Consider the following 15,273-nt stretch of genomic DNA (forward strand, 5'->3'; position numbering starts at 1 on the left):
AAAATGCTGACATTAGCATTTAGCTCAAAACCCTACTGTGCCTAAGCATAGCCTCACAGAGTGCAGCTGTAGATTTCTGTCTTGTTTAAAGGATTTATTTTCTTACTGCCAACAAATCTCAGGCACAGAGCTAAATCAACTGTGAATTGATTCTATACTTACAAGTATTGTGTGTGTATCCAAAGCCTGATATATCTTATTCTTCTGTGCTGCAGACCTCTGTTGTTGTCCAAAAACTATTAAAAACACGCCGAGCTACACAGCTGCACTGGGTTACGTGTTCCTTTACCCTCATGTTCGTTTGTTTAGAAATAACTCCAAAGAGTAATGACAGTGATTACGTTTTCAGTCTCAGGAGAGTAGTTCTATCTTATTTAGAAGTTTTTCTGATATTCTGTCCCCTTCATGTATGTAAATGCTGGTGGACAAAATATCAGAAACAGATAAGATGTAAAGTAGACGGAGATTAAATGATCTGAAGATGAAGGTGAGGAGAGCAAGGTAAGTGAGGTGGCCCTGAGGTTAGTGAGGAGGATAAGAAAAAATTGTAACATCTTATTAATTTCTCTTTTATTCTATGATACAGTATCCTTCCAGTGTAGCACTGAGAAAAGAAAATGTGTTTATTCCTACCCTTAATGAGTTCAGAGAATAATCATGGAGGAATTAATGTTCTGTAATGTTCTCTCCTCAGTAATGTGCAGTCTGTTGAGAAGAAGGTTGGCTAAAATGTGCTGAGATTTCATATTGATTAAAGGCACATTTGAGATCACAACTCTTTTGAGTAAAATTAAATGTTGCACTGATAAATAATGTTTACAAATGCATATGTTTAGTTGTTGATTCAGTAATTTGTACAAGAGTTAGGATATATGGGGGGAGGAGGCCACTGAGACTCCACGTTATTGTGATGAACACATGAACAACTGGTGACATAAAACAAGAACAAACATGAAGGTGAACAATGGATGGACATTAATAGACCAAAGGGATTAAAACCGATAGTTGTAGTTAGTTGTTTGTAGCCATGCTAGCAGTGCGACATTGTGGTCTATCTTATCTGACAACCACAACTATCTATATTGTTCTGTCAACCAATATGGTCCGAGCTGAAATATGTCAAACAATATTGGATTGCAATTAAATTTTGTTCACACATTCATGTTGCACAGAGGATGAATCCTAATGACTTTGTTAATCTCCTGACTTTTCCTCTAGCGCACACCATTTGTGGATTTGAGTGAAATGTCTCGAATTGATTGTCATGAAATTTGGTCTTTTGAGGTATTGATGTCCCCCTCAGGATGAAACATTTTCATATAACACTTTTCATATAACACCACATCAAATTTTAATTTGTCCAATACTCTGTTTTCCGAAATGCTTGAAAAACTAATTATGTTCCCATCATCCTTAGTTAAGCTAAGATGTGTTAGCACTTAACTCAAAGCATGTTGCCCGGGCTGCTATCATGGCTGTAGACTCATAGTTTTGTTCATGTAAGACAGATGAGAACAGTTTTTTATTGTTCAGCGTGACTGAAAAAGGCAAAACACTTAGTTCATAATGTCACTCTCATTATATTCAGAGCCGACAATAGTGATAATGACAGTACTCTACCTAAAAGCAAAGTTTTAACATACAGTTTTAGGACACATTTTTTGCATATACCTGTTGAGAGCTGTTGAAGTGGATAACTTTGTCAGCCCCCGACCAGAAACAGGAGGAGTTTTTTTCACGGTTTTCATATTGCATAACCTGTGCACAAAAATAACCTGCCAGGATGACAGGTTGGCTAATAAAAGTTTCATAAACGTTATCTGATATAAAGTTATTTTTAGAAAATTGTCGATTCAGCTCTAAAACATCATTCCCTCAGTCCCATAAAGCCTTCACAGGAACAAACACACACAAGTTCCTGTAAGTTTTTCATGATGCATCAACAACAACAACAGCAGGTAGAGTGTATAATCATCCATCGATGTGTGTGAACATGCAGTACGGAGGTGAATTCCCCAAGCTGAATGAATTCCCCATCACCCTAACAATACTCTCTGTCTTTCCTTTTCTTCACCTTTGCTGCTTTTATCTCTTTCCAAACAAAATGTTTATCACATGTTGAACTCTGTTTCATATGTGATCAATTTACATGACATGAGAAGAGATTTTCAGAAATTTCGCATTAATATTATTCACATATAGAGACATGTGTTTTTTGGACACGTAATTACTTGCTTCATATATCAAATGCAGTATTTCACATGTCAATTCTAAATATTCACATGTGAGTGAAAGTGCTTTTTCTGTAAGGCATTATGTTTGCTTTGCTGTCACTCAGTCCCTCCCTCTCTCCTTCTTTTACCCCCCCCCCCCCCCCCCCCCCCCCCCCCCCCCCCCCCCCCCCCTTCTGCTGAATGTTCTGCATGGACGACAGGGAGAGAAACCGAGAAGGCAGAAGCAGCGAATCTGCATTTACTATGTGTGTGACTGTGTGTGTGTGTGCTTTTGTTAAAGTACTGTACATGTGTGAGAGAGAGAAAAGCTAGAAAGGCTGCAGACATTTGGCAGAGAGAGAAGAGAGAGATTAAGTCAACCTGTCGGGGTCTCTTATGTCACATTTCTGCCCTGAAGGCCTGACCTCTCTGTCTGGAAAATAACCTGGAAAAACTAAAATGGAATATCAGAGAACTGCACTCTGGAAAACAGTCGGAGCAACACCCCTCCTGCTGCTGCTGCTGCTGCTACGTCAAAGAGAGAAGAACTGAAGGGAAAAAGAGAATGACTGAAATTTTTAATTTGTATCTTCTTACCGCTGGAAAGAAAGTGAAGGGAAGAGGAAGGCTTGTATACGTGGGCCCATCTGACAACTGGGGGAGGACACAGAAGATTTATACATATAATTATACTGTTTTTTCTTTTCTCTTTGAGGGAAAGGCAAAGAGCAGAGAGGAGATAATAGGAGAGGATCGGAGAGGAAAGGGGAGGAGAGAGTAGAGTGCAGAGGGTAGAGGAGTTCAGAGCGGATAAGTCCAGAGGAGAGGACCAGAGCTGAGAGAGAGGAGAGGAGAGGAGAGGAGAGGAGAGGAGAGGAGGAAGGAGAGGAGAAGAAGAGAGGAGAGGAGATAAGAGTTGGGGAGAGGAGAGGAGAGGAGAGGAGTGGAGAGGAGAGGAGAGGAGTGGAGAGGAGGAGAGGAGGAAACACTTCAAATGGGATCTTGGCATCATTGAAATGTAAGTATAAACAGTATGTGTGTTGAGACTTTCATATTATGATGCTGTCTAGTGTGGCGTAGGTTTTCTTTCTCTTCTTGCTGACTTTTTTTCCCCTCCACACATGACTCTTTCTCCCTCTCGACTATCTTTGCTTTCTCTTGCTCTAATTCTCTCCGTCTCTTACGTTTCTAATTCTGTGTACATTCTCTGTCTCTGTCTCTGCCCTCTCTCTCTCTGCAGGTCATGTCAGATAGCAATGTTGCAGAGGAGGGAAAGGCCAGTGTCACATTGCATTAGAATTACACACACACACACACACACACACAGAGAGGGAGAAATACGCTTTAAGTGTGATGAGTATGAGTACGATGTGTGTGTGAGTGTGTGTGTGGGTGCTGGCGTACAATGTGGGCTAAGCTGCGGGCATAGGAACCATATAGTCTTCTCAACCACATGGAGAAAAACAAAGAGCTATTGTGCCACATAAGAGTTTGGCCAGACTGCACAGAGAGAGAGAGACAGAGAGGAGGGGAAAAAAAGGAGAAAAAAGAAAGTATCTTGGTGTAACTGTTGGTCATAGAGCAAAAAACAGAAAAAAAAGAAAAAAAAAAGATTGGATTATACCACACAGGATGACACATGCACAAAAAAAGCTGCTTGCATATCAACTTTTCTGTGGCTGAAAACATACAACATGCAATAAACCTGAATCATTCAGTTTTTTGTGTAGTTTAAACCACATTTAATAGTTTTGGGAAATACAATTATTTGCTTTCTTGACAAGAGCTGAATGAGGAGATCAATACCACTCTCATATCTGTATATGTGGCCAGAGCGAGCAGCTGATTAGCTTAGCTTAGCACAAAGACTGGAAACAAAGGGAAACTGCTAGCCTGGCTCTGTACAAAGGGGACAAAATCTGCTTAGCAGCACTGACACTCAGTAATGAACACATTATATCTTGTTTCTTTAATCCATATAAAAATTAACATGCAAAAATATCAATTCAGTGGTTATTTGCTGGACTGTTTCTTGACTGTCCATCACCAGTTGCTAGGCAATCAGCGAAGATGGCAGGAAGTCACTGGTCCCAGCCAAGAATTAGTCCTGTGCATAACCCCCGTATAAAGGTGATTTGACGTTTTACGCCTCTTATTTTGTACGAAAACAATGAGAAATAACACATTAACTGTTGAGCTTTAGAGGTGCTGGTCGGCGGTTTTGACTACATATTTACCATAGTCACAAGAAAGAGGTTACTTGAATTTTGAAATTAAGTGAATTTCCCAAATTGTTGACTATTCTTTCGTTATTTTTGATAGACAGTCCAGTTGGATAGTTTAAATAGACGTATCGATAGATGTATAGATAGATGTATAGATAGATAGATTGATAGATAGATAGATAGATAGATAGGTAGATAGATAGATAGATAGATAGATAGATAGATAGATAGATAGATAGATAGATAGATAGATAGATAGATAGATATAGATAGATAGATAAGTAGATAGATAGATGTATAGATAGATGTATAGATAGATAGATAGATAGATAGATAGATAGATAGATAGATAGATAGATAGATAGATAGATAGATAGATAGAGCAGGATAAACAGTGATAAATATCCTCTCATGCGTAGTCATGTCATCAGTGTAAACAGGTCTTGTTGTCTAGACTGTTGGACAGACTGTGACTGCTGGAGGCCATGTGTCTCATATTACCATAACTGTGATGTTCAGCTGCCTGATAGTACATTTTGGTATGATTTTACACAACATCCACCTGTGATGGATGTCTGTCTCTGTTTTTTTTTTGTTTTTTTTCATGTGTTCTCTGCTGGCATTTGTTCATAAATGTTGTATAGACACATGAAACAAAAGGATCAAAGCTGTTTTTATATTTCAAAGTGTTTAAAACATCAAAGTGTGATTTATGAAATGCTAAATATAAAAAAAGCGTGCTATGAATATATTGAACTATGAATTATTTATGATAGCATGTGATGACATGACTTTTGCTGTAACAAACAGTAACCCAAATTGTCAAATCCAAAAGACAGAAGTGGAGAGCGAGCCAGAGAAAGGGAGAGAGAAGGGCAGTCACGTCCTGCAGCATTTACACACAACATCACAAAATGACCCTGACAGTCAGTGAATTTAGAATTGCTCGGAGGTTGTGTTGTATTTTTTTGTGTTATTTTGCACTGCAGTGTCATGTGATTTGTTGCTGTGTTGCTTCCTCTTGCACTCGCCGTGTTGATGCTTCACTTTTTGACTGTTGCATTGGTTTTGTAACATAATTGCATGCGCCCGAGGTTTGTTTTATGCTAATGAACACTAGAGGATGAGACAAATCTTCCTTTTACTGGGCACAAAAACATGACAGAGGAAACCATTTGTACTTCAGTGTGATCTCAGTTTTCACTAACAGGTGAAGAGTGCTGCATCGTCTGTTTGGGGTTTTACAGCTGAAATCCTCCTTTAAAAAATAGGCCAGTTTCATCTTCTCTGAGAGCATCATCCATTTTTTATCTGTTTGAGTTCAAACTTCTGCCAGGCCAAACTCCACGTCTTCACAGCTTCACAACATGAGCGTACAACACACCCGTTTTGCCACTGTTACACTCCTGTGCTGTTTTAAAGAATTTTATTGCAGTTTCTATGATATGATATTAACATTTACAGTTTAATGTTTGTCATGAAATCTGGTCTGTCATCATCATTAAGTCATTTAGCCTATAATCAATAAAGAGTGTAATGGGTAAAAGGCTCATAAACAGTTATTGACTACACGTTCACATGTAATGAGCTGTGCTGAAAGTTGTCAGCTAGGAAACTCATAACTGACACATTCATAAAATTAAGAAATTCTACGAAAAAAAGGGAAATACAGTAAACATCTGTGTCCTTGTAACCCTGCTCCACTCTGGGTTCAATACTTACATAACTTGATTAGTATAATGAGGCTTCAATCACATATACAGAGTTTGATTTTATCTGGAAGACGAGATTTACAAACTTTCGGATGAAAACATTATGAAATATTAGTGAAGAATGAAAGTAATAAGTTTTAACTAAGGCATGCATGATTTTATAGTGTAATTAGGCTTCAAGCACAGTTCAGATTTAATGCATCACTCAATATGTGTTTGCTTATCTACAATATTACAGAGAAAGAGAATAAAAGTAACTCAGGACAGAATTCATTTATCTTTGAAAGGGGGGCTGCTTAAAGGGGACTGTAGGATGTTGCAGGATTTGAATGTTGGTGAACCCAATAAACTTTTATCTGCCACCATCACACAACTCTGTAACTGTACTGAGTGATAATTGCTAATCTGCATTATCCACAGTAAGAGAAGTGAGCTTTTATTAGCTGGACATTAACTGATATAAACAGGATTGTTTAGAGGATCATTTTTGGAATGGCAGCATAGTTCAATCTTGTAAGTGGTTACTGTATGTAACCACTTTTTAACCAGATGTCGTTACATGTAATGTAATAATATATGTAAGTATGATTGCCCTTGATGGGAACACATAAGGCCTCAGTAGTTCAAAATGTTTAAATATTTTAATTATTGTCATACATTTAGTTCACGTTTTTACATTTTTTCAGTTAATGCACTTTACTGTAAGTCACCTGCTATCACTCAACACAGTGTGTGTAAATCTGAGAGCACAGAGCATCAAACAATCTATAATTTAGGTCAGTGGTTCCCAACCAGTTTGTCTTATGACCCTCTAAAGCAGTTCATGCAAAGAAGAATCTTTCTTTCTCAAATTGTTTAACCTGAATATCTTTTAGAAGCCTGAAGAGCTTGTGATGACCCCTGCTGTCATCTCGGGGTTGCCGTGTGGTTCACCTGTCTTTGTTCACTCTGCAGGTGGATCATTAGTGTAACCTGGAACACCTGAGGACCCCAGTGGGTTCCCGGGTTATTTAAGCCTGACTGCAGCAGACAGCTTTCTCTCTGATACTCATCTGCTGTGCTGCTGCAGTTCTGCTCTCTCCTACAGGCACCCCTTTAGATTTGGTTATGTTGCTTTAGTTCCTTGTTTTTGATTTCATGCACCCTACAACACAAACACACACACACACACACACACACACACACACACACACACACACACACACACACTCACTCATGCATTACATACACTACTGATACCACTGATTTACACACCCCATACTTTAAATATTTAGTTAATTTGGGTTATTAAACTTATCTTTTGGTGAAACTCTTACATAGTGTGTCTCTCATTTGTTTTGGCCACTTGAGCGAGGTCATAACAAGGTAAAAAGTATTTTAGTATTTTACAATTTAAAAGCAAAGATAAGAGAAAAGTCATAGTTTTATGTAGCAAATTTGTTTTTCTTCTTTCCTAATGTGTTAATCAACTTGTGACACCTCACATATACAAGTTGGGAACTATTGAGCTACATATTTTTGTTCTCCATTCAGGCTAAACTCCCCAAAACTTGCTGTATTGGAAAGTGTAAGTTCCTGTAAGTTGGAGCACTTAGGCAATTTAGGCAAGGTGTCGCCCCGAGATAAAAACATGATGAGACCTTTTCTGTCCCCGAGGCTGTGGAGCCCTTTGACTGAGCAGATCAGCTTAGAAAGAAGAAAGACAGGCTGACACAGTGGAGTCACCTCCTCTTTATCTGCTTCCTTGCTCATTTTATTCCATCTCTCTCAATCCTCCTCTCCTGTCACAATGAAGGATCTTGAGCTCTATTAGTCTGACTGGTCAGGGATGCCCTGTGTACCCACTTCCCATCTGTGATCTCCTTCAATATCTCTCTACCATCAGTTAGTCTCGACCTGTCAGGGTATTTACGATTTATATACCAGAGCCATCAAATAACACACACACACACACTGAAGGTATAATTCTGAGTGATGTGGGGGAGTTTCAGAAGAGGTAACTGGGTGTGGGGCTACATGTCTAGACAATACCGTATAGAACTATTTGTCTCTATCTCTACATTTAACTTGGCTGGTGCAAACTACTGTAGCTTAGTCTATGAGTGCTGTGTATGTGTCCCAATAACAGCTTGCTTTGTTTCTCCTATTTGGATGAATTCTGTGTGATTTTACATCCATAAGAGTTATTTTATAGTTATTTAGCATTAAAGGCAGTTTCACAATTGTTTGCGTCTGTCTTAAAACAATAGTCAGATGCCCACATAAACACTGAAACAGCTTTTGCTTGCTGTAATCATTCCTTCTGTTCATACTGACCATTAAAAGATCTCCTCCAAATGCAATTTTGATGTAAGTGATGGTGGACAAATTCTGATTCAGTCCTCACTTTGTACAAAAATGAATTTAAAAGTTTATCTGAAGATAATATGACGCTTCGGCTGTCTGAGTTCTTCCACAGTTACACTTTCTAGTAAAAAAAATCCCTCTTTGTGTCTTGACAGACAGTGTTTTCCTGTTCAGCTGCAGTGGAAGGATCATAACAAAAAGAGGGACTTTGACACAAGATATTTTTGCAAAAGGAGCGCTATGGATTTGGTCCCTTATCACTTACATTGAAATCGCATTATGAAGGGATCCTTTAACGGTCAGGATGAACAAGAGGAATGATTACAGCACCTATTGTTTTAGGACAGGCTTGAAAAATTGTGAACCTATCCTTGAAGACCTGTGAAACTAGAGCCAAGCAACAGGGCAGAAGCAGTGTGGCTTTTTAAAAATCTCCAGACTATAGATATGTGTCTTGTTCTGAGACTTTGCTCAGTCCTGGTCCAGTGCATGAACTGGTCTTTGACAGCAACGTCTTGTCTGTATAATGTGTCTATGTGTTTGTGACCAGCTGCAGGACCAGTCACATCTTAATCTGACTGAATTGATTGTATTTAGCCTACCTGCTATAAAGTTTAAATTGGCAGAAACATTGATGGTGATTTGTTGCCACCTAGTGGTTGAATAAGAATCATTATAAATAAACTGATGACCAATTTACTTAACTTCCCTTGATTCATAGTTGTTTCTACTCAACTATTATGATTTTTGAGGAAAATAGCTTGCAGCAGTATCACTGTTTAGGCTAAATTAAAATGTAGAGTTATGCTTTTCTTCCATAAATCCCTCATATTATACAATACAAAACAATGACCCCTCAATCCTGTGTACTTGTCACACTGAAAGTTTGAAGTCTAAATGTCACATGGACATCTTATGGTGGATTCTCACAGTGCAAGAATTTAACACTGTTTAACAGGTGTGTGTGTCCAAGGTGTAGATTAGATTCAACACAACTGAGTTTTCAGGCTTCAATTTTTTAAAAGCTTGTCTGACGTAAGCATGAAACTATATTCAGTATGTCAGTTGAACACAGAGTGTGTCCACAGTCCATGACAACTATTCAAGCCTGCTATGAGAACAAGTTTTTAATTTTTACTTCACTGAACAAGAAAGTCTTTACAATCCACTTTACAATCTTGTTCTTCCCCCAAGTTATCTAGATAATTTTCCTCTGTACATAATGTTATATGTTGGTGTGTGTGTGTGTGTATGTTGTGTGTGCAGCCTTTGAGTGTATCCTACATGAGTGCATGAAGGTGTGTGTGTGTTTATTTGCTTTACTACTTCATGTATATGTATGTGTACTGTATGAGTGTGATCTTACATTTGATTATTGGTATGTGACAGTTTATCTGAGGTATGAATGCCTCGTGGATGTTTCTCCTCCAAACTCTGCAGACTAACAGCTCAGGCATGTTTATGGTGAGGGGGGAAGTGGGGAGTGATGTATAGATTAAGGGGTTAGGCTGCAGCGTTTCCACAGTACTCTATAATCAACTCCAATTTGTCAAATGGCACCTCAATAACTTTAACTTGTCTCCACACAAGACATATTTCAGTCACGGATAAACAGGAATGATTTGAGATCTTTATTTTACGAGAGCATATTTCTTAACATAGCTGCAGAGTCTGGATCAATTTAACGAGCATGAATAATACTTAGTGTGAGTGCCAAACTCCAGAGGTTCAGAAACCTCTAAAGGTTAAGTTTCCATATCTCACTGCTAACATAAATCTGTTTTCATGCAGACAGTAGGTTATCAATTGTCAGGTTTTGGCTGGAAATCTAAATTAGAGGGAGTGTCTACAGTATGCATTATTATTTTTCAACATGGTAATGATTTGTCAATAAAAACTGTCACTAATGCATCTCCATCATTCTCCCTCCCACCCTTCATCTGTTCTTTCTGTCTCTTACCTCTGTCATTACTCACTCACTCCTCCTCTCTGTCCTCTCTCTTCTGTGTTATCTCTTACTCTCCTCTCACCCGCCACCCCTCAAACCTACAATCCACCTGCACAGCTGTGGAGGAGACATGAAGTATGAACTCCACTGAGCTTCAGTGACGCCTGCAGAAGAGCACAATAAGCTCAACTCCATGTGAAATCATGAGCGCTCCAACGACAGGAAGCCCAAATATGGAGGTGAAGGTGGTCTCCCAGGAGATGGCCTTGCTGAGCAACATGCTGGCAGCTTACACCTTCATTGCAGGTACGGAGGTCCAATCAGAGAGACTGCAATGTGTGATTGTGTGAGTTCACAATTATCATGTGCCGATTGTTCTGGGGACCTCATGGACTCCCACAAGGAACCCTTTGGGACTCCGGGCCACACTTTTTAAAATAAGGTCACCAAACTATCTTCCAATTACTCTTACAGTCTAACAAGAATATTGGTCTTGGATTTAAAGCGATCTTTGTTAAGTGCATTTCTCATGTGTATACTCCTGACATTTGCTCTATTAAAAAGACAAAAAAAAAAAAATCATAATAAAAGCTCAGCAGGTAGAGCAAGTCCACCACCAATCACCTCCTTCCCACATGTCAAAGTGTCTTTGAGCAACCCCAAATTGCTCCCCATTATCAAGTCAGTACCTTGCATGGTTTCTCACTGCCATTGGTGTGTGAGTGAGAATTTAAATTTAAATTCCTATTCAAAAACTCATCAAATTATCTTGGAAAAAATCATTTATCCTGAGCTGTATGTATCTTCATGTTGTCACTAATTCTGGAAAATTAAGGTGTAGATTAAAAGACTTGTTTACTCGGAAGAAACATGAATAAAGAAGACAGTAGCAGATCTGTTACAAGGAGTCAGCAGGTGAACAGAGAACAGGTATCAGACAGGTGGCTGCAACACCTCAAATGTTATGAGACACAATCTGTCACACTTACAAAAATAACTAAGAGCAAGATGAAGAACAGGTGAGCAGGATCGAATGACAGGAGATAGTGGAAACTGAACAGTGTAGGCAGGTGGACAGGTGAGAGATGGCAGGATCTGAAACAACAACATGGTGAGAAAGAACAAATCAGACGCTGACATGCAGATGAACTGGAAATAGCAGAGGAAGAGATGGAAGTGGGAGCAGAGGAGGAAGGAGAGACTGTACTTTCTCTCCTTCCTCGCAGCAGTTAATATAAATAACTGTCTAATTTATTGCAAACTATTCCTATTTTTTTTCATTATCTGGTTATCCTTTCTCTCTCTTTCCCTCAGACCAACCCGAGAGGACAGCGCTGGTGTTTCTGGGTGGTGTGTGTGTTGGTCTTCTTGTCACACTCTGTGCCATCGTCTTCCAGATACACTGTCGAGCAGACTGCCGCTATGGCAACAGTAAGCATCATCGCCAGCGCCACAGGAACAAACATCAGCGTCGCCATCACAGCTGTCCCCACCATCAGCCCGGTGACAGTAATCCAGACAACACGGCTGTTGTTGCATCTGGAGGGACCGAGCCTGCTGGGGACAGTGAATCAGAGGACTGGGATGATACGTCTGACCTGTCGGCACGGAGACGCAGACGCTTTGAGAGAGCTCTGCTGCACGCCAGCATGTTCACATCAGCTGAGGGTATCTCTCTCTCACACACAGAAACACACACACACACACACACACCGTATACATAGAAAGACTCGTGACACATATGATCCATATTCGTAGGAGATAAAACACTAAAATACTGAATTTCTCATGCAGTGCAGGTGTGACACAGGGGCTAAATTACATTTGAAATTAAAAAAGAAACGCCTCAGTCAATCTGAATAATCCACACACCTCTCGGTCAACTGAAAACAAAAGAAGTGAAAACCTTTTTTGTTTTGGTTTGTGTGATTTAAGTGATCTGATCCTCACAGTGTCCACTCTTACTGTTCAGACTGCATATTAAGAAATTGTTCAATATACATTAAGTTACTGCTATGATCTTTTAAACAAAATTGATTAGAAAACAGCAGGGCAGCAACTAAAAATTATTTTCATCATGAATTAATCTGCCGATTATTTTCTTGATTATTTGATTAATCGTTTAGTTTATAAAATATTATAATTTGCCAAAGCCAAGGGTGATGTCTTCAAATGTCTTGTTTTGTCTGACCAACAGTCCAAAATCCAAAGATATTCACTTACTTACATAAAGCAGAAAAAAGCAGAAAATCCTCATATCTGAGAGGCAGGAATCAGCAAATATTTGGCATTTTTGCTTAAAAATGGACTAAAACAATGAATAAATTATCAAAATAGTTGCAGATTAGTTTTCTGACAATCAACTAATTGATTAATCAACTAATTTTTGCAGTTCTAGAAAACAGTAGAAAAACTGACAAGAGCTGAAAATATTTAAAAAGACAATTTGTGAGTAAAATAAGACAGTTCAGAAATTCTTTCTAAAATAAAACAGCTGACACATATTGATCAGTCATGGCTGTTTAACAGGAATGTGCATTTGAACAAATTGGTTACTAAAATCAGAGCTGTAATCACGTACAGTTTCTATTTCTATGTTTTAGAATTTAGCTTTCTACTGTGTCAGTACACGTTTATACAAACTCATAGATGCTCTCTGTTCATCTCTGTGGGCGCAACTGTCAGGCATACACACACACACACACACACACACACTCGTACTTAAAAATAGAAAGTCCTTTCGGTAGTGATGTGGAATATGATGGTTATGTGAATGGACAGTGTAGGAGGGTAATTTAACCTTTTTGTCTTTCTGTGTGTGTGTGTGTGTATCATCAGAGCTGGACCGGGCCCAGCGGCTAGAAGAGCGGGAAAGGATTCTCCGAGAGATCTGGATGAATGGACAGCCAGACATCAGTACAGTCACTCAAAGCCTCAACAGATATTACTGACACATGGACAAACAGAGAGACAGACAGACTGAGGGACAGCGTGTAGACAGGCAGACAGATGGATGAAAGGTGAATAAGTCAGTGAACAAATGGAAAAACACTGTATGAAATCAACATAACTCATTAGACAGAAAGGTTACACTGACCAAAGAGACTCTTACAGATCAAACTATTACTGCCAGAGCTGCCATGAGCAGTTCCCTCCACTGTATAAACAACAAGGACAACATATGAGTGGTGACGGCTTACTCCTCTGATAAAGGATCACACTGACATGTCTGGAAGAAGAATTCCCTGAAGAACCAACAAGTGAAGATACAGTGGACCCACAGACGACTGCTGTCATGATCTGTTCAGAAGACTCATGTTTACACACAGAGAAGTGATCTGACGCTCTACCTGGAGACATCCTGCGAAACGTAACTTGTGGCAACCAATTTGGAGCTACTGTACACAAGTTTTTATAACTTTTCAACCTCACATTTGTAACAGGTGCTTTAGAGAAACATGGAGCTGGTATAAAGAAGGAGTGGGAGCTGTGCAGCAGCTCATACGCCTCCCATTCATGTATGCATTCAAACCTTGGTGAGACTGTGTTGTTTGAACATTTTTCAGTGATACAATCAAGGTGTGTGACCTGGAACCTTTTTTGTAAGATTAAAGATAAAAGGAAGAGAGAACATTCAGAGAGTGAAATGGGGACATTTGCTCCGTGGAAAAGATGGATTTACACATACTGGTGCTTCTACTGTTGTAATTTTTGCATCCCCCAAATAAACTGAATGCATCCTAATAGGAAGGAAACATGACTGTGGTGGTTGGTGAGCCATTCAAAGTACATCACAGATAACCTAACAGGTCTGTTGGTTGCATCTGTAGACTGGGTTGTGTTATCAGTTGTGTGATGTGCATTAAGACAACAGATCATCTTGTTTAAGAGGATCATGTTGCTTTTTTGGGGGGCTCTTTTGTTAATGAGCTGGAAAAGGTAAAACACTTTCATTCCAGGATTTTATGAAAATTGTTTTCTGTACATATTATTGAATAAATTCCCTTATTAAAATCACAATAGTGGCTCTTGGTGGTGCTGTGGCGACGTGTATCTCTTCCTCTGACAGGGTGGGACATGTGTGTGTATTTCTGTAATGCTTTCTTTTCTGGGGCAGCAGTGACAAAAATCCACCTTTAATTTCCACCTTAAGCACAATGAAGCATCTTTGGTGGGCAGGGAAGTGGTGCCAAAGACAACCAGCACTGGAGGTCACAGATACTGACAGACCACAAAGGTCAAGGGCACGACTAACAGCAGGGTTGAGGGAGCACTAAGTTAGCGCTGAAAACACATAGTGTACTGTGGTCAGAGAGGGAAAGGCAGGGCCTGTGGTCGGACAGGACCCTTTGGTTTTAGAGAGTGCAGGCCTCTATAGATAAGGGCAGAGACAGATGATGTCTATAACTAGTTAGATCCCCATGTTTACCCACGTATACCCACGTTTAGTGCATACTGTACCAAACAGTACCATGAGGTGTCAGTAACGGGCATTGAAGACCAAAAATGATCTAGTGAAGAACTGTGATGGACGCACTAGCCAAGATGAACTGAACTTGGGGGGAGGCCGACAAGAATATATAGTGAGCTCATTGTGGCTTTACGTCCCACAGAAGATGAAGAGGGTTAAGAAAGTAATTAAGTATTTAAAAACTGTACTTAAGTACAGTACTTGAGTAAATGTGCTTTACATTACTATATGACATAATGGTTGGAACATGGATGTTGTGCTGAGTTGTTTTTGGTTACTATTATTAACAGGTGTAAGTTTTCTATGTTCTAGCAATCAGACGTCATTTATCGAGCATCTCAGATTCACTCTGAGAAAC

The 15,273-nt window shown here is 39.4% G+C and overlaps 1 protein-coding gene across 1 annotated transcript; it reads left to right on the top strand.

The window, feature by feature from the left end:
• Positions 1-3,101: 3,101 nt before the first annotated feature.
• eva1a (eva-1 homolog A (C. elegans)) lies at positions 3,102-14,464 on the top strand. The gene is made up of 4 exons (XM_044346398.1): positions 3,102-3,231; positions 10,562-10,750; positions 11,759-12,112; positions 13,283-14,464. Exons 2-4 carry the CDS (start codon positions 10,648-10,650, stop codon positions 13,393-13,395), a joined length of 570 nt encoding a protein of 189 aa, XP_044202333.1. The 5' UTR covers positions 3,102-3,231; positions 10,562-10,647; the 3' UTR covers positions 13,396-14,464.
• The last annotated feature ends 809 nt before the right edge of the window (positions 14,465-15,273 follow it).

This window comes from Thunnus albacares, chromosome 1 (assembly GCF_914725855.1).
Source record: "Thunnus albacares chromosome 1, fThuAlb1.1, whole genome shotgun sequence".
Taxonomy (NCBI): Eukaryota; Metazoa; Chordata; class Actinopteri; order Scombriformes; family Scombridae; genus Thunnus; species Thunnus albacares.

What these genes read in the sequence shown, in the direction of transcription:
- eva1a (XM_044346398.1), top strand. Translation starts at nt 10,648, where the DNA reads ATGAGCGCTCCAACGACAGGAAGCCCAAATATGGAGGTGAAGGTGGTC. An exon ending in AGCTTACACCTTCATTGCAG is followed by an intron (nt 10,751 to 11,758) that starts GTACGGAGGTCC and finishes TCTTTCCCTCAG; the next exon opens with ACCAACCCGAGAGGACAGCG. An exon ending in CATGTTCACATCAGCTGAGG is followed by an intron (nt 12,113 to 13,282) that starts GTATCTCTCTCT and finishes GTGTATCATCAG; the next exon opens with AGCTGGACCGGGCCCAGCGG.